General features: G+C 41.7%; 3 protein-coding genes across 3 annotated transcripts; all 3 read left to right on the top strand.

Moving 5' to 3' along the window:
* Positions 1–1,296: 1,296 nt before the first annotated feature.
* Positions 1,297–7,730, top strand: LOC135504393 (src-like-adapter 2). The gene is made up of 8 exons (XM_064922951.1): positions 1,297–2,054; positions 3,056–3,192; positions 4,065–4,164; positions 4,306–4,392; positions 4,484–4,587; positions 4,700–4,849; positions 6,300–6,432; positions 6,567–7,730. The coding sequence occupies exons 2-8, from the start codon at positions 3,102–3,104 to the stop codon at positions 6,679–6,681; spliced, it is 780 nt and encodes a 259-aa protein (XP_064779023.1). The 5' UTR covers positions 1,297–2,054; positions 3,056–3,101; the 3' UTR covers positions 6,682–7,730.
* A 406-nt stretch (positions 7,731–8,136) lies between these two features.
* On the top strand, positions 8,137–21,868 carry edem2 (ER degradation enhancer, mannosidase alpha-like 2). The gene is made up of 11 exons (XM_064922950.1): positions 8,137–8,354; positions 9,865–9,975; positions 15,908–15,947; positions 16,059–16,164; positions 16,293–16,418; positions 16,570–16,781; positions 16,945–17,086; positions 17,196–17,320; positions 17,401–17,545; positions 17,638–17,759; positions 17,884–21,868. The coding sequence occupies exons 1-11, from the start codon at positions 8,248–8,250 to the stop codon at positions 18,358–18,360; spliced, it is 1,713 nt and encodes a 570-aa protein (XP_064779022.1). The 5' UTR covers positions 8,137–8,247; the 3' UTR covers positions 18,361–21,868.
* On the top strand, positions 19,747–25,734 carry LOC135559344 (short transient receptor potential channel 4-associated protein-like). The gene is made up of 6 exons (XM_064993515.1): positions 19,747–19,821; positions 24,457–24,550; positions 24,725–24,837; positions 25,019–25,225; positions 25,395–25,461; positions 25,667–25,734. The coding sequence occupies exons 1-6, from the start codon at positions 19,747–19,749 to the stop codon at positions 25,732–25,734; spliced, it is 624 nt and encodes a 207-aa protein (XP_064849587.1).
* Positions 25,735–26,940: the final 1,206 nt, after the last annotated feature.

Below are 26,940 nucleotides of genomic sequence, written 5' to 3'. Positions count from 1 at the left end.
TTCCTTCAGCATCTTCACAAGGTCATTTGCTGTTGTTCTGGGATTGTTTTGCACTTTTTGCACAAAAGTACGTTCATCTCTAGGAGACAGAACGTGTCTCCTTCCTGAGCGGTATGACGGCTGCATGGTCCCATGGTGTTTATACTTGCGTACTATTGTTTGTACAGATGAACGTGGTACCTTCAGGCGTTTGGAAATTGCTCCCAAGGATGAACTAGACTTGTGGAGGTTGAGAATTTTCTTCTGAGTTCTTGGCTGATTTCTATTGATTTTCCCATGATGTCAAGCAAAGAGGCACTGAGTTTGAAGGTAGGAATTGAAATACATCCACAGGTACACCTCCAATTGACTCAAATGATGTCAATTAGCCTATCAGAAGCTTATAAAGCCATGACATCGTTTTCTGGAATTTTCCAAGCTGTTTAAAGGCACAGTCAACTTAGTGTAGGCAAACTTCTGACCCACTGGAATTGTGATACAGTGAATTATAAGTGAAATAATCTGTCGGCAAACAATTGTTGGAAAAATTACTTGTGTCATGCACAAAGTAGATGTCCTAACCGACTTGACAAAACTATAGATTGTTAACAAGACATTTGTGGAGTGGTTGAAAAACGAGTTTTAATGACTCCAACCTAAGTGTATGTAAACTTCCGACTTCAATTGTTTAAGCTTATTTTACTCCAATTTTTGTAAACAATGTAAGTCTAAACAAACACTAAATATCTTCAAAACATGGTTAAAACTATAATGTTGATATTGTGGATGGTCAGTCCTTATATCTATAGCTCTGAATTTGATTTGAGTGGTTCCATTGTTCCAGGCCCATCCCTCAGCTTATTTATTTTTTTATACCAAAACAGGCAGGTGCCTACTTTGTTATTGTTTCAATTAAGGACTCTAGCTTTAAAGAGAGTCTACATTTTTGATTATAAAGCAGTCATCACTATGGCAATTAACATGGCTACACCAGTTATGAATGTTATGAAGAGAAAATGGATTGCTCAGCTCTTTGACCCACCCAACACCCTTTCCCCGAATGACAAAGAATATGAAGCTCAAAAATTGCTGTGACGTCAATCCACGCATCTGTGTTTTATAACACGGCTCATGCAGATGCTGCAAAACAGTACATTTGCACAGAGCTGGTGAATCTCATCGCAATTGCTGATGACTCACTGATCAAGTCATTGATGTAAAATGTCTCAGTCTGTGTCGATTACTACTGCCACACCGACAGCTCACTGCTGCTACTCCTTGTTTATTATCTATGCATAGTCACTTTACAAATGAACTTGACTAACCTGTACCCCTGCATATTGATTCGGTACCGGTAGCCCCTGTATATGGCATTGTTATTATGTCATCTTTTTTTGTTACTTTTTGATTTGTTTTTTTAACTTTAGTTTATTTAGTCAACATATTCTTAACTCTATTTCTTGAACTGCATTGTTGGTTAAGGGCTTGTAAGTAAGCAGTTCACGGTAAGGTCTACACCTTTTGTATTCAGCGCATGTGACAATTTGATTTGATTTATTGTTGAATACAACCTTTCTTCCTTTCTCTTTGTGCCTCCCTTTATCTTTGTCTTCCCTCCCTCTTCATCTCCCTCCCTTCACTCTGTCTTTGAAAGTTCAGGTCTTGTTGAAACAGGAAACTGAGTGTCTGAGTAAGAGGTGAATATAAACCCCCCTCCTCTCACATCTCTCCACTCAGATGTACTACAGAGCACTCTGCTGTGCTACACCTACAGAGCCTCCATCTATCACCACTGGCTCCTTTCCCCCATTGGAACATCACAGAGGAGGAGAACACTCATTCTCCATTGGTGTCTAAAGGACTCTCACACAGATTCTCAAACACGCACACGTCATACTCACATTACACATGTGAATGTTACCAGCAGTGTGGAACACCCAGACCCACTGGACTCGACCTCTGGGCCTCACTGGGTTATACCTCTATCCCTGCGGTACTCTACAGCTCTGACATCAACTCATTCCACAGCATCAGAGTGCTGCTGATCGTCACCAGAGCCACAACAGGGCAATGCTGTGAGTATTAACTCTTTTTGAAGCTGTCGAGTCTAATTGATCTCACTGTATTTAATGTACATGCAAAAAGTTGTTGTTTTATTCGACCCTGATTTAACTTATTAAAAGCATGTTTTTTTTGTTGCTTTAACAGAAAGAGGACAAGGTCACATAAATATATAGACCAACTGATCTTATATGAAGACTTTATAAATACGTCTCTCCTGCTGTGTTTCCTGACTCCTGGTTGGCAGACTGCTGTGGTTGATAATGGTCATCTGTTCTGTATGTTATAATGGAACATTAGATGATTCCTTGTAGCTCAGTTGGTAGAGCATGGTGCTTGCAACACAAGGATAATGGGTTTGATTCCCGGACCACCCATACGTAAAATGTATGCACTCAATGATTGTACTACATGTAATGTTCAATTTGGGCAATAACACACTGGTACTGAGAACCGGCACCTCACATTTTCTATTGCTTGAGTACTGACGCTTCTTATAGAATATCGGCTTAGAAATATGGCAGATTTCCAGCACCCAAAATGAGTACTACCTTTTTTAACCTTTAACACTTGAACTAGTTTGCACGTTAAGTGCATTCGTGTTTACATCAGTTAGAGAGTGACACACAAAAGACTGCCATGTTCTATCATTATGTATTCAGATGAAAGCCCCTTATTTTCCTTGCCAACCAGCACTCTCGACACTCCAGCAGCCCATTTGTAAAAACAAGAATTTGGGAACTAAAGGGTGTTCAGAAGAAGTGTGGTTTTCAACTTCCTCCCTCCCTTTGTTCAAGTTATCGCTGATCGAGCTTTCTGACAATAAATGGAGAAAGAAATGACATACAGGGCTATTTGAAATGCCCTTAATAGTGTTTGTTTTGATATATGTTATCTGACATAAGTTACAATGAATTGTGATTGATGCAACAGTACATCAAGAAGACATGACGCCCACCCAGATGTACCTCAGAAACCAAATGGGCTACTAATCCATACCTGTGATTCCCTCCAGCCCCCAGAGTTCTCTGGTATCCCTTCCATAAGAGCTCCACATCGCCATGGGCAGTGGGCCCAGTAAAGAGCATCAGGGATCCAGCACTCATGCAGCCTTGCTGGGCCAGGAAGAGCTCGCTGAGCCGGTCATACTGGGTAAGGCCTGGGCTCTATGTCAGATTGAGCACAGGAAAGGATAAGGCTCTGGGCAACAAGCCAGTACTAGCATATCTCAGATGGGCAGTGTCCCCAAGGGTCAATGGCTCTGGGTTTGTCTGGACTGAAACCTATAGGCCAGGGAATTGAAAATGTGCACGACAGCTGGGTCCATTTTAAAGGACAATCACCGGATGGCCTGCATCTGATGTAAATTTATAGATCAAAACAATGTGACCAGTATAATGATGAAAAAATGTAGTTAGTGTTTCTGTACATACATGGTGTGGTGATTAGCCCCTACATTAAATGTCACTGTAGTTGGTGTGCAGAAAAGAGAAAAAAAAAACAAGCCTACAGGCCTGGTCTTCTGTTAAACCACAAGAGGTGTCAAAAGAAAAAAAGCAAGAAGCGAAAGACCTATATTTAGAAGTGGTGTGACCAGGTGACACACTCTGGACTCTGGGGTAGACGTAACATAGTAAATGTAAATCTATGACACTCCAATTTGTATGATATGTTACATTTTGTATGGTATGAATTAATTTGTGGATGTCCATCATCCATGTCATATAACATGTTTTGAATTACCATTCATATAATATGTTACATATTGCAATCCGTACAATATGTTATGAATTGTCTATGAGACCAGGCTGGGTGACAAAGAAGTCCTACTTTATGAGCTGTCACTCAAGATGTTAGTTTATGAAGATCACAGTAATAATTTGTAATAATTTATTTTTTGTAACTTGGAAAGGTCTAACCATGAATACTCAAGTGTGAATTGAAAGCATAAATGTACATGGTTTGAGGTCCTTATAGTAGAGTCAGAGTGACAGTCATTTTCCTTGTCTCTGTATTGTCCATAGAGAGCAGCAGGTATGTGGTAGTGGCCCTGAATAACTATCCCACTGGACATCCAGCAAGCAGCAGTATCCGCGCGGGAGAGAGAATCAATGTGCTTTCAGAGTAAGAAACCATACCCTCTACCTACAACTACCACAATTACTACTACTACTACTACTACAGTTATTACAACTGTACTGTGCTTTTTCTATAAAACCTATGTATCTCTTTTATGTGTTTCTGTGAATGTGCATGTCTATGTAGCGAGGGGGAATGGTGGAAAGTGAGATCCTCTTCCACAGGCAATGAGAGCTACATCCCCAGCAGCTACACAGCCAGGGTGTACCACAGGTGAGTCTGCTGATCAATCTGACTATTCTCCTTTGGAGCTCTAGTTACACGGATCTGTCTTTCTAACTCCTTCTCTATTCTCTTTCCCGAGGTGTCAGTATGAGGGTCTCAGCAGAAAGAAGGCTGAGGAGCTCCTGTTGCTGCCCAACAACCAGACTGGCTCTTTTCTGGTCCGGGAAAGTCAGACTCGCCCTGGTGAGTTTAGTTCACAATCAAATGCTAACAAGAACAGGGAAAGCAGCTTAAAGTTGTAATTGATAAACCCGAAGGGATACAACTGAAGTATGGTGTACACGATCCAATCTAGGTGCCCACTCCCTGTCAGTGCGTAAGACCAGTGACCAGGACCGTTGCTCAGTCAAACACTACCGGATCCAACAACTGGAGAACGGCTGGCACTTCATCTCCCCCTGCCTCACCTTCCCCACCCTCACAGCCCTAGTGGACCACTACTCAGGTCAGTAGAGGTGGTTCAAGCGTATACAGCAGTTTAGAACATGTTGAATGCTGTAGATACAACTTTTCAAACCCTTTTGTGTCCAACCCACACATTTGAACCTCTGTACAAGGAGTGGTGGAAAAGGCACCCAATGTGTCATACTTGAGTAAAAGTAAAGATAGCTTAATAGATAATGACTCAAGTAAAAGTAAAAGTCACCCAGTAAAATGCTATTTGAATAAAAGTCTGAAAGTATTTGGTTTTAAATAAGTACTTAAGTATCCATAGTAAATGGGCTCCCAAGTGGAGCAGCGGTCTAAGGCACTGCATCTCAGGTGTCACTACAGTCCCTGGTTCGAATCCAGGCTGTAACACATCTAGCCATGATTGGGAATCCCATAGGGCGGCGCACAATTGGCCCAGTGTCGTCCTGGTTTGCCCAGGGTAGGCAGTCATTGTAAATAAGAATTTGTTCTTAACTGACTTGCCTAGTTAAATAAAGGTTGAACAAAATGCAATTGATAAAATATACTTAAGTATTAAAAGTATAAATCATTTAAAATTCCTTATATTAAACAAACCAATATTTTATTTACAGATAACCAGGGGCACACTCCAACACTCAGACATCGTTTATAAACAAAGCATGTGTGTTTAGTGAGTCCGCCAAATCAGAGGCAGTAGGGATGACCAGGGATGTTCTCTTGATAAGTGTGTGAATTGGACCATTTTCCTGTCCTGCGAAGAGGTCAAAATGTAACAAGTACTTTTGGATGTCAGGGAAAATATATAGGGTACAAAGTACATTATTTTCTTTGTGAATGTAGTGAAGTAAAAGTAGTCAGAAATGTAAAGTACAGATACCCCAAAAAAACGACTTAAGTATTTTTTTTTTTTGGATGGTTACTTTTCTCCCCAATTTCGTGGTATCCAATTGGTAGTTACAGTCTTGTCTCGTCTCTGAAACTCCCATATGGAGTCGGGAGAGGCGAAGGTCGAGAGCCGTGCGTCCCCCGAAACACATCCCAACCAAGCCGCAGTGCTTCTTGACATAATGCCCACACAATGCCCAACCAGGAAGCCAGCCGCACCAATATATCGGCGGAAACAACGTGCACCTGGCGACCGTGTCAGCGTGCACTGCGCCCAGCCCGCCACAGGAGTCGCTAGTGTAAATTGGGACAAGGACATCTCTGCCGTCCTAACCCAGACGACGCTGGGCCAATTGTGCGCCGCCCCATGGGTCTCCCGGTCGCGGCCGACTGCGACAGAGCCTGGACTCGAACCCAGAATCTCGAGTGGTGCATAGTGCCACTCGGGAGGCCCGACTTAAGTATTTTGACTTAAGTACTTCACACCACTGTGCACAGGTAGCAGTGGGTTGAAAGCTGGGGGCATCTTCAGTCATTGTACTGTAGTATTCATGTGAAACCTGAGTTGCAACAGACTGATTTATGTTTCCTTCCAGAGGTCACTGATGGGCTGTGCTGTCTGTTGGGGGAGCCTTGCTTCATCCAGGGGTCCAACAGCATTCCTGTGGCTACTGGCCCAATACCCATGGCCGTCAGGAAGTCCACCCTCAACTGGAAAGATGCGGACAGGTGAGGTCATGTTCTGTTGTCGTAATAAGATGCCAGTCTCTGTGTATGCATGTCTGCCAATAAATATATATTTATCATATTATATTTATTTACCCATTTCCTCACTAATGGGTTTTCTCTCTATCTGTCTGCAGCTCCATGATTTTTGGCAAGGTCAATGAGGATTCCCTGGTGAGCGAGGGCCTGAGAGAGGCCATCAGTTCCTACCTCTTCATGACAGGGGACTGCAGCCAGAATTGGGACAGCTGAGACTGGAGCTGTCCTCAGAGAGACAAATAGTGAGATACACAGACTAAAACGGAGAGTAAAACGGAGCAAGGAGCTTACCTATTGGGGCAGAGGGTACCTGAGGACCATATCACGTGGCCATGAACCTAGTGGATCTTGAACATTGTTGAGGGAACTGGGATTCACAACTCAACCACTGCAGACAACCATTGTTCTCAAAGCTATGGTTGTCAAGTGCACACATTGCCAAGCAGATGAGGCCCATATTTGCTTGGATTAATGATCAGAAGACATTTTTAGATCCTGGGGGCGGACTAAAAAATACTTTACCGAAATAAGGGAGTAACTGTGCCCATAGGAACACAGTGTTCTAAAGAGATCATGCATTCAAACTGATTACAGGTTGCAACATGGAAAAAGTGTCCGGAATGAGATGATGATCCTCACTGTGTCAGATTGTGTACATGATCTCTAATGTTAAACTAGAACAGTAGGTCTAAAGACAGTGCCACGATATGTTGCCATTTATTATGGTTTTTGAAAAGCTGCTAACTTCCTAATGAAATGTTTCATTCAGCCTTACTCGTGATTCTAAGTAACCACAGCAGATTGCAATGTTCCTTCCAGAAAGTAGTGTGATGGGGAGGTATACAGCCCTATATATGAAAGGCATAACCACCTGTATGTTTCAAATAGATCCCCTATCATCAGTAAACAGACTATTTGGTTGGTTTTGTTGAGCTACCTTGAAAAAAAGGAAATGTTTGTTGTATGGGTTTCCTGTCCTGAACAGAAACACCTTTTAGCTGTTGCTTGTTCTCCACCGCACCGCAGTATAACTTTGACACAGGATATGGTCAAGGTGCAGTGGAAAAAAATATTGTGTGGCAGAGACAGCAGAAAGTTATGATTTGTGCTTAAGAGCATCTCAAAGCTATGTGTAATATTTAAGCAATAAGGCAAGAGGGGTTGTGGTGTATGGCCAATATACCACGGCTAAGAGCTGTTATTATGCAAGACGCATCATGTAAACGGATTTAGAAAAGTACAAATAAATGTTTTATTCCCATGGTGTACGGTCTCATACCACAGCTTTCAGCCAATCAGCAATCAGGGCTCGAACCACCCAGTTTTTAATATGGTATAAAACACTTAAATGTTCTTATGTGGTTTCATCAACTGAAACAATAGACTATACATTATGTGCTCAATTTTGAGCTTTGTGATCAATACAAGTTGTGTAAATGTTTTCTTTAATATCCTTAAAAAAATAACAAATAAATGTTGAAACATTTTTCTATATATATATATTTTTTTCTTCAAATCAGAGAAGTTAAACCAAATAACCAAATGCAATTTAAAGAAGATTGAGTGGAAATTGCAGTATCATACTGTAGCTTGTGTAACATCGCTGCCTGCTGGAGGAAATGTGTAGGTCGTCAGGTTGCGGAAGACTTCAGCACTCACGACGCACGCGTCATGTCTATTCAATTTACTTCCTGTTAGCGATCCCTAGTGTGTGGTGGTGTTGCATTTGATAATTTAATCCGTGTTTTAGCTGTTATCCTAGCTATACCTCGTTTATTCATGCTTAGGTTGCTGTGCACTACTATTTTGTGCGTAATTCACGTTTTTACATTGATCAGCAATGCGAAAGGACAAGAGTTTACAGAGCTGGAGATGGCACACTACAGGTACAGTAATGACAATCTAGTGACGTTAGGCATTTATCACACGTCTGTTAGCTAACGTTATGTTGTAACTCTCGGCGATATTATCCCTTCTCCCTACAGTTTTCAGCCATTGGCTAAACCCAAGACTAGCTCATGTAAACTACAATCTCGATGCTGTGTTTAAGGTTTCGTCGGATTTCGAAACATTATCCTTCAAATAAAAAATATTCGACTGCTTCCATCCGACGAAACTACACTTCCCGAGTTACGTTTACACACAGATGTTCGGAGCACTCGACATAGCTAATCAGCACAGGTGATCGCTTCTTGTTTTACGTCTGTTTTCATAAACAAGAGCTGTAACGTCGAGATACGGCCTGTGTGAGAACACTAACCATATCAAGGGTGTGTATCAATGTCACCTTTTTTGAAGGATTTCTCGCTGATAAAGTCCTAAATCCGCACCGCAAGTGACGCGTGTGCATGTCCAGATTGAGTATCTGGTCTCTTAACAAACCCCCTGTACAGAAGATGCCTTTTAAAACACAAATCAAACGAAGTGTTTTATGCACATGCTGAAATTAGAATGCAAGGCAGTGAATGAGAGAAAACAGACTGGCTGCTAGCATCAATGGCATCATGCACTTGAATTTAAACTGAACGAAAATATAAAAAGTAACATGCAACAATTTAAAAAAATATTTTACCAAGTTAAAGTTCATAAAAGGAAATCAGTCACAATGAAATACATTCATCATGCCCTAAACTGGATTTCACATGACTGGGAAAACAGATATGAATCGGTTGATAGCAGATACCTTAAAGAAAGGGCAGGTGCATGGATCAGAAAACCAGACACTATCTGTAACACACTGTTGTACACTTCGTCCAGAGCATCCCAAACATGCTCAATGGGTGACATGTCAGGTGAGTATGCAGGCCAACTGGGACATTTTCAGCTTCCAGGAATTGTGTACAGATCCTTGTGACATGGAGCAATGCATTATCATACTGAAACATGAGGTGAAGGTGGCGTATGAATGGCATGACAATGGGCCTCAGGATCTCATCACGGTATCTTTGTGCATTCAAATTGCCATCAATAAAATGTTATGTTCGCTGTCTGTATCTTATGCCTGGTTTTCTGATCCACGCTCTTAACCTTTTTTTAAGGTAGTCTATGACCCAACCGATGGTTATCTGTATTCCCAGTCATGTGAAATCTATAGATTAGGGCCTAATTTATTTATTTCAATTGGCTGATTTCCTTATGAACAGTAAGTAAAATATTTTAAAATGTTGCATGTTGAATTTCTATTTTGTGTTCAGTGTAATTCCAGCGTGTACGTGCTCATTTACACATGTAAAACATTTGTTTTGTTTTAAATCAGCTTTTCATTAGATTTGGGCTTTAGTCTAGTAAATTGTGTAATGGAACTGAATCGTGATCAAGGGCTAGTATTAGTCATAGGGTTCCACTTGATCGGATCTTTTAACACCTTATCTACTTGGGTTTGTTCTTTCCTGACAGGGAGAAAATCAAGTCCATGTTTTATCATGCATACAACAGCTACTTGGATCATGCTTATCCATATGACGAACTGCGGCCCCTGACCTGTGATGGTCAGGATACATGGGGCAGGTATGACTGTTGCCTCTGCAGTTGTTTGACAATAAACCAATGTTGTAATTTCCTGTGAATGACACAGCCAAGACAAATACCTGGACAATCAATAGCCCAAGCCACCTGAAACCTCAGTGTTTTCCACTAGCCTCTGTCCTATACACTCATTTTCAGCCAGGTACTTTTTCCACTTAAATAAATTAGGCTACTTTTCAATGCGCAAGTCTGGGGGGAAAAATGTGGACGGGCCCACTCCCGCTAGAATGAACTATATCAAATATTTTGGATATACTGACATGATACATGTCACTCTGCACTACCAATGGGAGTTGTCCACAAAGTGGCACAGCTAGCTCCCTCCTATCCTTTCTTTGGATTGTTGGATATTCTCATTATTGTAATCCTTTTTCGAATATTCTTTGAGGGTTGTTGATGTCAACCGCCTGTATTCAATGGATAGAGATGCTGTGCTACTAGCCTCAAACCATGAATATGCATAGCCATCTCGAGACAACTACGATATCGTGTTTGTTTTTTTCAAAGTTTCCGGGATGTCACGTGTCTTACTTATATCAGTACACTCGTAACAACTTAAGCATTATGAAACTTCTATTTGATCAAATTAACCTCAGATAGCAAATAAGCCATACATTTTTTGGTTGACCAAATTTAACACTCTCGTTGACCTCCATACAAAAACTCCTTGCTTTGTGTGCGACACAACAGGAAAAATGCAACCTGATGGAGTGAGACTGATTTTCTGCCGAGTTGGGCCTCTCTCTTCCTTGTCCTCTCTACTATGCCATGGACATACTATGTAGTTGTATGATTTATGCATCTCCTAGTAATCTATTGATTGGACAGGCACCTGTCTGCACAAAGTGAGTGATTACAGGGAAACACTGCTGGTTTGACAGTCTGCTGTCTGTCCTGCCTCCCGGTACCTGGGTGTGTTTGTGCACATTCATTTATTTTATTTTGTGTGTTTCATATGCAGCTACGAAGTGCTGGCGCATAGGCTTACTGTGATTTGATTGACTAACAGCAAGCTTGACTAGTTTATCAATTCTGTCGAACTGACTGATAGACTTTAATCAATCTCATACATCCTTGCCATTTATAAATCATACAACTACATAGTATGTCCATGGCATCGCATTGGGACAAATAAAATAAAGATCTCGTTTGTATTTTCGATATAAAGACCATCAGGCCCTGCCAGACAGTGATGTTAAATTAAGTGACTCGTCAGTAGCTGTTGATTTGGCTCCCTAGTTTGCATACTTGTAGTTTTTTTGGGCAACTATCTGCAGATACAGTATATTCACACCCCTTGACTTTTTCCAAAATGTGTTACATCCTTAATCTAAAATCGATTTAAATGTAGGTTTTTTTTGTCACTGGCCTACACAGAATACCCCATAATGTCAAAGTGGAATAATGTTTTCAGAAATGTTACAAATGAATTAAAAATGAAAAGCTGAAACGTCTTGAGCCAAGTATTCAACCCCTTTGTTAAGGCAAGCCTAAATAAGTTCAGGAGTAAAAATGTGCTTAACAAGTCACATAAGTTGCATGGACTCACTCTGTGTGCAATAATAGATTTTAACATGATTTTCTAATGACTACCTCATCTCTGTACCCCACATCCACATATAATTATCTGTAAGTTCTCTCAGTTGAGCAGTGAATTTCAAACACAGGTTCAACCACAAAGACTAGGGAGGTTTTCCAATGTCTTGCAAAGAAGTGCACCTATTGGTAGATGGGTAAAAATAAAAACTGAGGATGGACCAACATTGTAGTTAGTCCACAATACTAACCTAGTTGACATGGTGAAAAGGAAGCCTGTACAGAATAAAAAATATTCCAACACATGCATCCTGTTTGCAACGAGGCACTAAAGTAATACTGCAAAAATGTGGCAAAGCAATTCACTTTTTGTCCTCAGTACAAAGTACCACTCTCCATATTTTCAAGCATAGTGGTGGCTGCATCATGTTGTGGATATGCTTGTAATCGTTAAGGATGGGGGAGTTTTTCAGGAGAAAACATAAACGTAATGGAGGCAAATACAGGCAAAATGCTAGAGGAAAACCTGTCTGTCTGCTTTCCACCAGACACAAGGAGATTAATTCACCTTTCAGCAGGACAATAACTTAAAACACAAGGCCAAATCAACACTGGAGTTGCTAAGCAAGAGAACAATTTACCTAGAGTGTCGCGAGTTAGAGCTTTGACTTAAATCTACTTGAAAATCTATGGCAAGACCTGAAAATGGTTGTCTCGCAATGATCAACAACCAATCTGACAGAGCTTGAAGAGTTTTGAAAAGAATAATGGGCAAATGTTGTACAATCCAGATGTGGAAAGCTCTTAGACTTATCCACAATGACTCACAGCTGTAATCCTGCCAATGGTGCTTGCTTCTACAAAGTATTGAGTCAAGTATGATACTTTAGATATTCCTGTTTCATTTTCAATGCATTTTCAAAACGTCAACAACAAAAAAAGTTACAGCCTTATTCTAAAATGTATTAAATTGTTTTTTCCCACTCAGTCTCCACACAATACCCCATAATGACAAAACAAAAACAGGTTTTTCGAAAATGTAAAAAAAATAAAAAAGGAAATATCACATTTACATAAATTAAGTATTCAGACCCTTTACTCTGTCAGGCTGGACGGGGAGCGTCGCTGCACAGCTATTTTCACGTCTCCAGAGATGTTCGATCAGGTTCAAGTCCGGGCTTTGGCTGGGCCACTCAAGGACATTCAGAGACTTGTCCTGAAGCCACTCCTGCATTATCTTAGCTGTATGCTTAGGGTTGTTGTCCTTTTGGAAGGTTAACCTTCGCCCCTAAGGTCTTGAACGCGCTCTGGAGCAGGTTTTCATGAAAGATCTCTCTCTACTTTTGCTCCATTCATCTTTCCCTCAATCCTGAATAGTCTCCCTGTGCCTGCTGTTGAAAAACATCCCCACACCATGATGCTGCCACCACCATGCTTCACCGTAGGGATGGTGCCAGGTTTCCTCCAGATGTGGCGCTTGGCATTCAGGCTAAAGTTCAATCTTGGTTTCATCAGACCCAGAGAATCTTGTTTTTCAATGGTCAGAGTCCTTTAGGTGCCTTTTGAGGAAACTCCACAGATGAACTCTTGAGCTCTGTCAGTCACTATCGGGGTCTTGATCACCTCCATGAACAAGGCCCTTCTCCCCCGATTGCTCAGTTTGGCTGGGCGGCCAACTCTAGAAAGAGTCTTGGTTGTTCCAAGCTTCTTCCATGTAAGAATGATGGAGTCTACTGTATTCTTGGGGACCTTCAATGCTTCAGAAATGTTTTTGGTACCCTTCCACAGATCTGTGGCTTGACACAATCCTGTCTCAAAGCGCAATTAACAATTCCTTCATCCTCGTGGCTTGGTTTTTGCTCTGACATGCACTGTCAACTGTGGGACCTTTTATATAGATAGGTGTGTGCCTTTCCAAATGTTGTCCAATCAAAAAAAAAAAACAGATCGATTTCAATGAGGTAGAAAGATCAAGATGATCAATGGAAACAGGATGCATCTGAGCTCAAGTTCGAGTCTCATAGTAAAGGGTCTGAATACTTGTGTAAATAATTGGCAAACATTTCTAAACCTGTTTTCGCTTTGTCATTATTGGGTATTATGTGTAGATTGAGGATATTTCATTTAATCCATTTTAGAAATGAGGCTAATGTTACAGAATGTGGAAATGGGGAAGGGGGTTGAATACTTTCTGAATACACTGTATATGCTATTTTCAAAGATATGGATATAGGTCTACTGATTTAATCAGTGTTGACCATAGTAAACTGCTGCTTTCTGTGTAGCAAAGCCCATGGTTAACACCTGCTTAATTCTTCAATCATACCTGTATTGCAAATTGCTGAGAAAATGCCTTTTAAAAAGGAAGCTTGAAGCCTGTGGGGTCAGTAGTTAAACAAGTATTTTTTTTTTTTAAATAAATGACATGCTGCAATTCACAAACAATTGCAAACACTTGTTGAAATTCTTTAACAAATTAAACTGTCATTCTATCTCTTATCTTAACATGTATGGACCCAGAACTATTCTTTGTATTTTAGAGAGCAGTTTTTTCCATTTGAAAAAGTGCCCATCACACAATTTGGTAGATTAAAAAACAAAAACATTTAAAAAAAAAATTCAAGCTCCTTTGGGATATTTACTAAAATGTTCTGTTTTAATACATTATTTGAATAACATTCAATTGTGACAATTCATATCTTGCAGTAAAACACTTCAGTCTCGATAAGACAGGTTAAAACTACTTAGGGCTGCAATCCCGTTAACGGGATTGATATGACAACTGCCAATGAAAGTGCAGAGCGCCAAATTCAAAAAACAGAAATCTCATAATTAAAATTCCTCAAACATACATGTATCTTATACCATTTTAAAGGTAATCTTGTTAATACCACCAAAGTGTCAGATTTCAAATAGGCTTTACAGTGAAAGCACCACAAACGATTATGTTAGGTCACCGCCAAGTCACAGAATTTTTTTGCCATTTTTCCAGCCAAAGAGAGGAGTCACAAAAAGCACAAATGGAGATGAAAATTAATCACTAACCTTTGATGATCTTCATCAGATTACACTCATAGGACTTCATGTTACACAATACATATGTTTTGTTCGATAAAGTGCATATTTATATAAAAAAATCTCAGTATACATTGGCGCATTATGTTCACTAGTTCGAAAAACATCCTGTGATATTGCAGAAAGCCACATTTTACAGAAATACTCATCATAAATGTTGATGAAAATACAATTGTTAGACATGGAAATATAGATACACTTCTCCTTAATGCAACCGCTGTGGCAGATTTCCCAAAAACTTTACGGAAAAAGCAAACCATGCAATAATCTGAGTACAGCTTTCAGACAACAAAGCAGCCAAAAAGATATCTGCCATATCAGGTAGTCAACAGAAGTCAGAAATAGCATTATAAATATTCACTTACCTTTTGATCTTCATCAGAATGCACTCCGAGGAATCCCAGTTCCACATTAAATGTTTGATTTAGTTTGATAATGTCCATCATTTATGTCCAAAGAGCTACTTTTGTTGGCCCGTTTGGTAAACAAATCCAAAGTCATGAAGCGCGTTCCCTAGTTGCAGACGAAATGTCAAGTTCCGTTACTGTCTGTAGAAACATGTCAAATGATGTATGGAATCAATCTTTAGGATGTTTTTAACATAAAACGTCAGTAATGTTCCAACCGGAGAATTCCTATGTCTGTAGAAAAGCAATGGAACGAGAACTAACTCTCGTGACCGTGTCTCAGAGCCTGTGGCACTCTGCCAGACACCTGGCTCAAACAGCCCTTATGAGCCCCCACTTCACAGTAGAATCCACAAACAAGTTTCTAAAGACAGTTGACATCTAGTTGAAGCCTTAGGAAGTGCAACATAACCAATATCCCACTGTGTATTCAATAAGGGCTGGGTTGAAAATCGACCAACCGCAGATTTCTCATTTCCTGTTTGGATTTCTTCTCAGGTTTTTGCCTTCCATATGAGTTCTGTTATACTCGCAGACATCATTCAAACGGTTTTAGAAACTTCAGTGTTTTCTATCCAATACTAATAATAATATGCATATATTAGCAACTGGGAATGAGGAGCAGGCTGTCTACTCTGGGCACCTTTCATCCAAGCTACTCAATACTGCCCCTGCAGCCATAAGAAGTTAAAGGTTTCATGTTGTCTTACTTAGAAAATAGTCTTGATCATATTGTCCTCGGCGATATCCCCCAAAAAAAACAATACACTGAATTCATACATTGTCTTTTAAATTGTGAATGCAATACCACAGCACACTTTTCCAATCTGAGATGTAAATTCAATTTCACAGTGTATTGACTTGACTATGACGTTGCACCTCTCATTTCTTTTCAGTGTTTCACTGACTTTGATAGATGCCCTGGATACATTGCTGGTATGCACCTTCTTGTCATCATTATCTTATATTAAGTTTGTCGTTCAACACCTGTGACAATGAGTTACTAAATGGTCTCCCAATCTTGTTGCCTCAATTTGCTTTTTTCAGATTCTGGGGAACCACACTGAGTTTCAGCGTGTGGCAACTCTGCTTCAGGACACTGTGGACTTTGACATCGACGTCAATGCATCTGTTTTTGAGACTAACATTCGAGGTGAGATTGCATGGAATAGGTTCAAATTGAAGCTTTGAAAAAGTGTCAAACAATGCTCTTGTCTAGGAGATGTATGTAGGTTTTTAGCTGTGTTTGTTGGTTGTAACTGAGCTGGGTTTCTGTTGCAGTGGTGGGTGGTCTTCTCTCGGCCCACCTGCTGTCCAAGCGTGCTGGGATGGAGGTGGAGCCTGGCTGGCCTTGTTCTGGACCCCTCCTCAGGATGGCTGAGGACGCAGCACGAAAACTCCTCCCTGGTGAGCCGTCTACATGATTTGATTTATTTTATTATTGCATCTTCCAGATGCCCAGGACACACATATGCACACTAACATATGGCTCTGACATTGCATTTGCCTGGCTCTGTATATGACCTGACTTAAACTCACATTTTCTTTTTTTCTGCAGCGTTCCAGACGCCCACAGGGATGCCATATGGCACAGTGAACCTGCTTAGAGGGGTGAACCCTACAGAGACCCCTGTCACCTGTACTGCTGGAGTGGGCACCTTCATCCTGGAGTTTTCAGCCCTTAGCCGGCTCACTGGGGACCCCGTATTTGAGGACGTGGCGCGCAAGGCCCTCAGGTCACTGTGGAAGACTCGCTCTGAGATAGGACTGGTGAGTCAGCAAAAAGAGCTGCCGATTTAGTCCTGTGACAATCTGTTTTATGCTGTCCTCTTGTGATTTGTGTAATATTCATACAGTAGATTTATTGAAACATTTAGATTGCTTGGTACACTTTGTCAGACCCAGTGACCTAGTAGCTGTTTCTTTTTTCCAGGTGGGGAACCACATTGATGTGCTCTCCAAGAAATGGGTGGCCCAGGACGCAGGTATAGGGGCCGGTGTGGACTCGTACTTTGAGTACCTGGTTAAGGGCTCTATCATGCTACAAGATGAGGAACTGCTGTCAATGTTCTTAGGTATTATTACTAGTTTATCATCAGACCACTTGATCAGGTGGTAGATGGATACACATTTTACATTGCAAGCACATTAGTAATAGATGTTTATATTTTTGGGCATCCACAGAGTATGACAAGGCAATTAAAAACTACACCAAGTTTGATGACTGGTACCTGTGGGTCCAGATGCACAAGGGAACGGTCTCTATGCCTGTTTTCCAATCACTGGAGGCCTTCTGGCCAGGGCTACAGGTAAACTACATTTCTCATTTTGCTTATCTACTGTATTCCCTCTTAACCGAGAAAATCTCTTGTTTGTGTGAATGTTTCAGAGTTTGATCGGTGAGCTGGACAGTGCATTGAGGACTTTCCATAACTACTACACAGTGTGGAGACAATTTGGAGGACTGCCGGAATTCTACAGTATTCCACAGGGGTACACTGTAGACAAGAGAGAAGGATACCCTTTACGGCCAGGTACCAGACAAAACTTGCTCACTTACAATAGTGCATAAGGGTCATACTGAAGATTTCTTGGTAATTGTATTTTGCTCCTTTTCTTGTTTCAGAGCTGATAGAGAGTGCCATGTACCTGTACAAAGCCACTGGTGACCACACCTTTCTGCAGCTCGGTCGAGATGCTGTGGAGTCCATTGAGAAGATTACACGGGTCCCCTGTGGCTATGCCAGTGTGAGTGGTTTACGCTCCCCAAGACTCGCTGGATAGCAAATACTTACTTATGACTAATCCGAATGTTCCGTACAGAAGTTGTTTGTGATTGAGAATTGTTTTGTTTTACTACCTCCTCCCTCAGGTGAAAGACATCAGAGATCACAAGCTGGACAACCGCATGGAGTCCTTCTTCCTGGCAGAAACCATCAAGTACCTCTACCTCCTGTTTGATCCAGATAACTTCCTTCACAACAGTGGCCTGGACTTTGAGCTGGGCACTGGCCCCAGTGAGGACTGTGTTTTGGGGGCAGGGGGTTACATCTTCAACACAGAGGCCCACCCACTGGACCCTGCTGCCCTTCACTGCTGCAGCCGCAAGCAGGAGGAACGCAGAGAGCTGCAGGACATCCTCCTTAACCTGTCAGAGCCCCTCCCCAGTCCACAGGATACCCAATCACAGGAGACAGACAGTGAGACTGAGCCACCTGTCATGGATCCTTCAGAAAGTATAGCTCTGAAGCCTGGGAGCAGGAGGAAAGCCCCTCTCCTCTCCTGCCCTATGCAGCCCTTCAGTGCACGGCTAGCTGTCATGGGTCAAGTCTTCACAGACTGCACATGACCTGGACTTACAAATGTTTTCACTTTTTGAAGATTACATTTAAAGATGGAATCCATCTCGCCTCTGTCTGCCCCACAGTCGTTTTTTGTTTTTGTCAACGAAGCAGAGATGGGGAGCAGATATTCTATGTATGATAGTAACAGGATATACAGAAAGTTTGAGCTACTATTTTCATTTTACCCATAGACCAGTCATTACACTAATGCTAGTTAGCATGGGCTCGCGAAACTACCTCTAACTTCCTTCTTACTGGACACAGAAACATAAAAATGGTATTGACGAGTTCAGGGCATCATTGCCAAAATCCTGAAATATCCAGCTTTTAACTGAACACTGAAAATTTGAAGATGATTTACTGTGGTTTTCATTCTACAAAATGCTTTCTGATTCATGGCTTTGCCCTTGGTTTCTGAAATATATTGTAATATAGGCATGTGGTTAGGAAAGGTATGAATAAATAATAGTATGCATTAAACATTTTCATACTCAAGTGATGGAACCAAGGATGTATATAAACTCTTGATTACTGAGTGTATTCGGAAAGTACTTTCCCACATTTTGGTACAGTACAGCTTATTCTAAAATGGATTCAATAATCCACACGCAATGCCCCATTATGACAATGCGAAAACAGGGTTTTAGACATTTTTGCAAATCTATAAAATAAATAAGAAAACAAACCTTTTTTATTCAAATCAAATTTTATTTGGCATGTGCCGAATACAATGGTATACTTTACCGTGAAATGCTTACTTACAAGCCCTTAACTTACAGTGCAGTTCAAGGAGAGTTAAGAAAATATTTACCAAGTAGACTAAAATAAAAAGTAACACAATAACGAGACTATGTACAGGGGGCACCAGTACCGTGTGTGGGGGTACAGGTTAGTTAAGGTAATTTGTACATGTAGGTGGGGGTGAAGTGACTATGCATAGATAATAAACAGCGAGTAGCAACAGTGTACAAAAATAGTGGAGGTCCATGTAAATTGTCCGGTGGCGATTTGATTAATTATTGAGCAGTCTTATGGCTTGGAGGTAGAAGCTGTTGAGGAGGCTTTTGGTCCTAGACTTGGCGCTCCGGTACTGCTTGCCGTGGGGTAGCAGAGAGAACAGTCTATAACTTGGATGACTGGAGTCTCTGACAATTTTATGGGCTTTCCTCTGACACCGCCTATTTTATAGGTCCTGGATGGCAGGAAGCTTGGCCCCAGTGATGCCGGGCAGTTGCCATACCAGGCAGTGATGCAACCAATCAGGATGCTCTCAATGGTGCAGCTGTAGAACCTTCTGAGGATCTGAGGACCCATGCCAAATCTTTTCAGTATCCTGGGGGGGAATAGGTTTTGTCGTGCCCTCTTCACGACTGTCTTGGTATGTTTGGACCATGATAGTTGGTGATGTGGACACCAAGGAACTTGAAACTCTCGACCTGCTCCACTACAGCCCCGTCGATGTTAATGTGTGACTGTTCGGACCGCCTTTTCATGTAGTCCACGATCAGCTCCTTTGTCTTGCTCACATTGAGGGAGAGATTGTTTTCCTGGCACCACACAGCCAGTTCTCTGACCTCCCTATAGGCCGTCCCATCGTTGTCGGTGATCAGGCCTACCACTGTTGTGTCATCAGCAAACTTAGTGATGGTGTTGCAGTCATGCTTGGCCACACAGTTGTGGGTGAACAGGGAATACAGGAGGGGACACACCCCTGAAGGGCCCCAGTGTTAAGGATCAGTGTGGCAGACGTGTTGTTGCCTACTCTTGCCACTGGGGGGCAGCCCGTCAGGAAGTCCAGGATCCAGTTGCAGAGGGAGGTGTTTAGTTCCAGAGTCCTTATCTTAGTGATGAGCTTTGTGGGCACTGTGGTGTTGCACACTGAGCTGTAGTCAATGAACAGCATTCTCACATTGGTGTTCCTTTTGTCCAGGTGAGAAAGGGCAGTGTGGAGTGCGATTGAGTATTCGTAAGTATTCAGACTCGAAATTGGGCTCAGGTGCATCCTGGTTCCATTGATCATCCTTGAGATGTTTCAACAACTTGATTGGAGTCCATCTGTGGTAAATTCAATTGATTGGACCTGATTTGGAAAGGCACACACTTGACTATAAGGTCCCACAGTTGACAGTGCAAGCCATGGGGTCAAAGGAATTGTCCTTAGAGCTTCAGACAGGATTGTGTTGTGGCACAGATCTGGGGAAGGGTACCAAAACATTTCTGCAGCATTGAAGGTCTCCAAGAACACAGTGGCCTCCATCATTCTTAAATGGAAGAAGTTTGGAACCACCAATACTTCCTAGAGCTGGCTGCCCGGCCAAACTGAGCAATCGGGGGAGAAGGGCCTTGGTCAGGGAGGTGACCAAGAATACGATGGTCACTCTGAAAGAACTCCTGAGTTCCTCTGTGGAGATGGGAGAACCTTCCAGAAGGTGGCACCATCCCTACGGTGATGCGCGGTGCCACCATCCCTACGGTGAAGCGTGGTGGCAGCATCATCCCGTGGGGCTGTTTTTCAGCATCAGGGACTGGGAGACTAGTCAGGATCGAGGGAAAGATGAACAGAGCAAAGTACAGAGAGATCCTTGATGAAAAACTGCTCCAGAGCACTCAGGACCTCAGACTGGGGCAGAGGTTTACCTTCCAATAGGACAATGACCCTACGCACACAGCCAAGACAATGCAGGAGTGGCTTCGTGACAAGTCTCTAAATGTCCTTGAGTGGCCCAGCCAGAGCCTGGACTTGAACCTGATCAAACATCGATGGAGAGACCTGAAAATAGCTGTGCAGCGACACTCCCCATCTAACCTGACAGAGCTTGAGAGGATCTGCAAAGAAAATGGGAGAAACTCCCCAAATACATGTGTGCCACCCTTGTAGTGTCATACCCAAGAAGACTCAAGGCTGTAATCGCTGCCAAAGGTGCTTCAGCAAAGTACTGAGTAAAGGGTCTGGATTCTTATGTAAATGTGATATTTCTGTTTTTAAACCTGTTTTTACTTTCATTATGGGGTATTGTATGTAAATGTAATACATTTTAGAATAAGGCTGTAACGTAACAATGTGGAAAAAGTTAAGGGATCTGAATACTGAATGCACTATGTTTTAATTGAAATGTATGGCTTGCATCTTATCCGCTCATTCTTCCCTTGTCATAGTTTGTACATCTCAATTGTTATATAGCTTATATAGGTCTATCTTATTAATCATTTTAGGCAGTGTTGGAATTATTTCATTGTTTTGCTTACTTTGTGTATTATAATTAGCTCATGTGCTTTTCTCCTCGAGGAGCGGATACTATATGTTGTTGGGCCTGTAACCATGTTTGCCAGTGACGGTCTCTTCCCATTCAAATATTTGTTTTCAACAAAGTTCAGTAATGACCCAAGTAATTACAGTTGACATTGGTAGGGTTGTTTTTATTTGCGCAGTGCGTTGGTATATTGTCTATAAAAGTGGGTCAACGTGATTGTATTTTCCTTCCTTTTTAAGGCCTAATAAAATACTTAATGGTAGTCTTCAATGTTTTTGTATGGTTCAGAAGTCCAACCTCGTGGCATTCGCTATTGAAGGAGAATTGCGGTTCTTATCAACTTGCACAAATTCACATAAACATTTACATTACATTTACATTTAAGTCATTTAGCAGACGCTCTTATCCAGAGCGACTTACAAATTGGTGAATTCACCTTCTGTTTTGCACATCCAGTGGAACAGCCACTTTACAATATTGCATCTAAATCATTTAAGGGGGGGGGTAAAAACAATTTATCCTATCCTAGGTATTCCTTGAAGAGGTGGGGTTTCAGGTGTCTCCGGAAGGTGGTGATTGACTCCGCTGTCCTGGCGTCGTGAAGTTTGTTCCACCATTGGGGGGCAGAGCAGCGAACAGTTTTGACTGGGCTGAGCGGGAACTGTACTTCCTCAGTGGTAGGGAGGCGAGCAGGCCAGATGGATGAACCAGTGCCCTTGTTTGGGTGTAGGGCCTGATCAGAGCCTGGAGGTACTGGGGTGCCGTTCCCCTCACAGCTCCGTTGATGCAAGCACCATGGTCTTGTAGCGGATGCTTGCTTCAACTGGAAGCCAGTGGAGAGTCGGAGGAAAGGGGTGACGTGAGAGAACTTGGGAAGGTTGAACACCAGACGGGCTGCGGCGTTCTGGATGAGTAAAGGAACTTAAACGTTAGCTTTTTTACATGGCACATATTGCACTTTTACTTTCTTCTCCAACACTTTGTTTTTACATTATTTAAACCAAATTGAACATGGTTCATTATTTGAGGCTACATAGATTTTATTGATCTATTATATTAAGTTAAAATAAGTGTTCATTCAGTATTGTTATTGTCATTCTTAGAAATATATATAAAAGTCGTCCGATTTAATCAGTAGCGGATTTTTTTGGTCCTCCAATAATTGGTATCGGCGTTGAAAAAAATCATAATCGGTCGACCTCTAGATTTGGGCGGTAAATCTCGGTAACCAGGTTCCCGCCATTCAATCCTAACGCACGTCATGCTCCAGTCATTTTAGGCATGGAAATATATTACGTACACAGGCCGAGTGTTTGCGGATTATCGCTCCTCCCTTGTAGTTGATTGATGAATTAACATCACTAATTTGTACGGAACTTGCCTCACCTGGTTGTCTAGGTCTTATTTGAAAGGAAACACCAAAAAAACAACCGCAGACACTCGACCCTCCATGGATTACAGTATAAAAGACTGTTCATCGTTTTAGTAATAAGGTTCAGTGTGAGACAGTATATAGGGCCCTATATAATCTGCAGAGTCACAGAATCCAGACATTATTCAATAATATTCTAAAATGGATTTAAGTCAACTAAATGTATTGAACTTAGTTAATCATAAGACACAAACTAAATGCAATAGTTATTTGTATTTTCCTGCAACTTTCTGAAACGGTGAAGGAATGGCCCTGTGTGTGGTGCACGTGTATCTCTACACTTTGTGTAGCTGTTAGCGATGATGCTCATGAGAACCTTCTTCATGTAAATGTTAACTACAAAGTAACCTTTGCCTACCTGGTATATCATAATTATTTGCATCAATCCAGTGGCCAATTGTTTTCCAAACTCTGAAATCACATGACTGCTACAGAAACATTTCTAACCAAACAGTCTCTTGCTGGTGGCACTTACATTAAAGTGTAACTACTTCCAAAAATATAATTGTATTATATTTTTCCCAGACCTTTCAATTCTTGTTGACTTAGAATATCCTTTTTATAGTTCAAACTGATTCCAGGACTTAACCTGTTTGACAAGCTGATCTGGAGAAAGCAAACATCTTCCCATGCTTTTTTCCCTTGATTTCATTGCTTTTCTATTGACATTTAATTGCATATATCCATGATGATAATATTGTTGCATGATTTCACCTGGATCAGCATTCACAGTATTCTCTGGACAGCGATGAGATCGAATTTTATTTTTTATTTTTTTATTCCGATGTCGGACAGGCAGACAAGCATAGTTTATACAAACCATCACTGTTGGAATTCAAATGCTCGGTCAGAATCAAGAGGAAATAAATGTTATTCTTGTTCTGAGAAATGAAGGCTATTCCATGTGAAAAATTGCCAAGAAACTGAAGATCTCGTACAATGCTGTGTTCTACTCCTTTTACAGAACAGCACAAACTGGCCCTAACCAGAATAGAAAGAGTGGGAGGCCCTGGTGCACAACTGAGCGAGAGGACAAGTACATTAGAGTGTAGTTTGAGAAACAGACGCCTCACAAGTCCTCACCTGGCAGCTTCATTAAATAGTACCCGAAAAACACCAGTCTCAACGTCAACAGTGAAGAGACGACTCCGGGATGCTGGCCTTTTCTTTCAAAAACAAGGACATTTCTAAGTGACCCCAAACTTTTGAACGGTAGTGCATGTCAAACAAAAAAACAATGATTGCAAAGTTAAACAGACCATACAACTCGATATGCAATGACTACTTTTAACAATTTCCACAGAAAATGTTAAAACACTTGAACACTGGAACTGCCCTCAGTTAAAACCTTATCCCTTCCGATGGACAATCTTCAAGTCCTGTTACATGTTTGGTTTCATTTCTGCTTCCTGTGTTAGTTCCAGACATTTATGACCCAGATCAACAGCTCTCTGGCGGACTCCAACATGCTGGTGCGCTGTATCATCCTGTCCCTGGATCGCTTTGTGAGCGGTAGGCCCATAGAAATAGGCTGAGGCATTCTGGTTAACACACGTTTGTGGCTGCTTTGTTGGTGGCTTTATGGTAGTGAAATATGGCTGCTCTTGGTCATTTCTACTCTCGGTAGTCTTAGTTACCCTCCTCTGTCTCCTCCATGTTTCTCTCCCATCCCCCTCTGTGCTGTAGTTGTGGAGGTGCTGTCAGAGTGCAGTCTGCTGTCCTACATGGCCCGCGTGGAGAACAGACAGGCCTTCCTCTTCAGACTCGTCAACGTCATCAATGTGCAGATACTCACCCAGGCAAAAGGAGATCCTCTGCTTTGTTGACCGTTTCACTGTAATACTGATGGCATCCTGCTAGCTAATATAGGCTTTACATTCCTGTACTTCTTGTTTCTCATATTCAGACATGTACACTTGTCTTCATGTGCATAATTGTCTGTGACCCTGCCTGTTTGATGGTGGCTGAACCTAATGTTAGGAGAATGTGAGCTGTCTGAACACCAGCCTGGTGGTGTTGATGCTGGCCAGGAGGCGGGACAAACTGGCCTTCTGTCTCAACGCCCTGAGGGAGGAGGAGTACGCTGAGAAATACCCCGGCTGCCTGCTCAACAACTTACACAACCTGCTGCGCTTCTGGCAGCGCCACTACCTCAACCAGGACAAGGACAGCACCTGTCTGGAGAACGTGAGTGTCCTCGACAATGCACACACACACCCCGTTGTTACTTTTAATGCTGTCTACTCTGTATTGCTTGCTATGGTGGTAATTCTGTATTGGGTCACCTGTACATTGGACCATTCTCCATCCTATTTGGTTTTTATGTCACTGTTGTATCTCTCCTATTCTCAATCAGAGTTCCTGTATATCATTTACCTACTGGAAGGAGACTGTGTCAGTTCTGTTGGACTCAGACCCGACTTCACTATTTTTTTATATATATTTTTTATTTTACCTTTATTTTACTAGGCAAGTCAGTTAAGAACAAATTCTTATTTTCAATGACGGCCTAGGAACAGTGGGTTAACTGCCTGTTCAGGGGCAGATGTACCTTGTCAGCTCGGGGGTTAGAACTTGCAACCTTTCGGTTACTAGTCCAACGCTCTAACCACTAGGCTACCCTGCCGCCCCTATGTGCCATAGCCAGCTACATCGAGGCCTACATGGATCTGGGCAGAGACTTTCTGGAAGTTTAATACCTTGGATGCTGCTTCTGGATGGATAGAGAAGAGTCAATGTCTCCATTCACCTACAAACTGAACAGATCTGAGCTCTCACTCCTCCACATAGCTGTTATTCAGGGATCCTTAGGTCTACAGAATGTGTGTGTGTGTGTGTTAGGTGTAGGAGTGGATACGTGTGTTGTGTGTGGAGCCGTGTTGGGGTGTAGAACATGCTGGAATTGGAGTTTCAATGAAGCTGTGGAGGAGAAACAGTCTGCCAATCGGCAGCCCCAGAGGGCTGAGGTTCCTTCAGCCTTTCACTAATAGTATGGATAGGATCTCTCTTACCCTCTGGTTAAAAAAACACACCCCACACCCACTTCATAGTGTCGCCAAAATGTACATGGTGATTACATTGGCAGATTGTACATTTTGTACATAGTACTTACAACTGGTATACCGTTTTGTGGCACAATTTCAGAGATTCACAAATAATGGTCTAGTGTAATAGTTCTACAGTAAGGAAAGGTTATAACGATCAATTTGAGTTTGTTTGCCGATGTAATTACATTTTGATGTGCAGTCACATGAACATGATGTGTAAGTACACTGACTGAAAGAAATACATCACCATACCAGTATGTTAATGTTTTAGGGACATTGAGGCCTAGATTCAATCAGATCAAGTGTTAACCGGTGATGGCTGGTGTTTCTTTGGGAGATGTAACTGTTGAAGCTGTCAAATTGGTGCTCTTGTGATCCTTACCACAACGTCCCACTCGCTTTAATGTTCAGAACAAGAACGTGTAGGCTATATAGAAATAACGACGCTCACATTGACAATCATTCACCAAAAGTAGGATGTCTATCTGCTTAATGGAGGTGTAGATTACATTCCAGTGCTCAAACTTATAAACAAGGCTGTGTTGGATTTATCTTAATGCGACTCCGTGCTTGTGGATTTGACTGCTCTTAACGCAGTTCCACTGACCAGAAAACAACCACTGTGGATCTAATTGAATAGAGCCCTTAATAGAAGACCAATATTTCAGGGACAAGCAATAGTTTTATTTTGTTCTAAAAAGAGGATTTTTAAAGAAATCCATCATAACATGATCCCTGTAAATGACAAAGGATTTAGGACGAGGTGGACACAAGGCTCAGGACTCACCAGATAAATCAAATAGTTATGTCCAACACACACAGGAGTCCTGACTGGCATCCTTACTAATGTTAGGA

This window comes from Oncorhynchus masou, chromosome 18 (genome assembly GCF_036934945.1).
Source record: "Oncorhynchus masou masou isolate Uvic2021 chromosome 18, UVic_Omas_1.1, whole genome shotgun sequence".
Taxonomy (NCBI): domain Eukaryota; kingdom Metazoa; phylum Chordata; class Actinopteri; order Salmoniformes; family Salmonidae; genus Oncorhynchus; species Oncorhynchus masou.
This window is presented reverse-complemented; position numbering and strand designations above follow the sequence as displayed.

Bases quoted from the DNA above. Each gene is read 5' to 3' on its own strand.
- LOC135559344 (XM_064993515.1), top strand. From the start codon at position 19,747: ATGATAGTTGGTGATGTGGACACCAAGGAACTTGAAACTCTCGACCTG. The intron at 25,226-25,394 runs GTGAGTGTCCTC...ATTCTCAATCAG, and splicing joins ACAGCACCTGTCTGGAGAAC to AGTTCCTGTATATCATTTAC. The intron at 25,462-25,666 runs CACTATTTTTTT...CTACCCTGCCGC, and splicing joins GTTGGACTCAGACCCGACTT to CCCTATGTGCCATAGCCAGC.
- edem2 (XM_064922950.1), top strand. From the start codon at position 8,248: ATGCTTAGGTTGCTGTGCACTACTATTTTGTGCGTAATTCACGTTTTT. The intron at 8,355-9,864 runs GTACAGTAATGA...CTTTCCTGACAG, and splicing joins CTGGAGATGGCACACTACAG to GGAGAAAATCAAGTCCATGT. The intron at 17,760-17,883 runs GTGAGTGGTTTA...CTCCTCCCTCAG, and splicing joins TCCCCTGTGGCTATGCCAGT to GTGAAAGACATCAGAGATCA.
- LOC135504393 (XM_064922951.1), top strand. From the start codon at position 3,102: ATGGGCAGTGGGCCCAGTAAAGAGCATCAGGGATCCAGCACTCATGCA. The intron at 4,165-4,305 runs GTAAGAAACCAT...ATGTCTATGTAG, and splicing joins AGAATCAATGTGCTTTCAGA to CGAGGGGGAATGGTGGAAAG. The intron at 4,850-6,299 runs GTCAGTAGAGGT...GTTTCCTTCCAG, and splicing joins CCTAGTGGACCACTACTCAG to AGGTCACTGATGGGCTGTGC.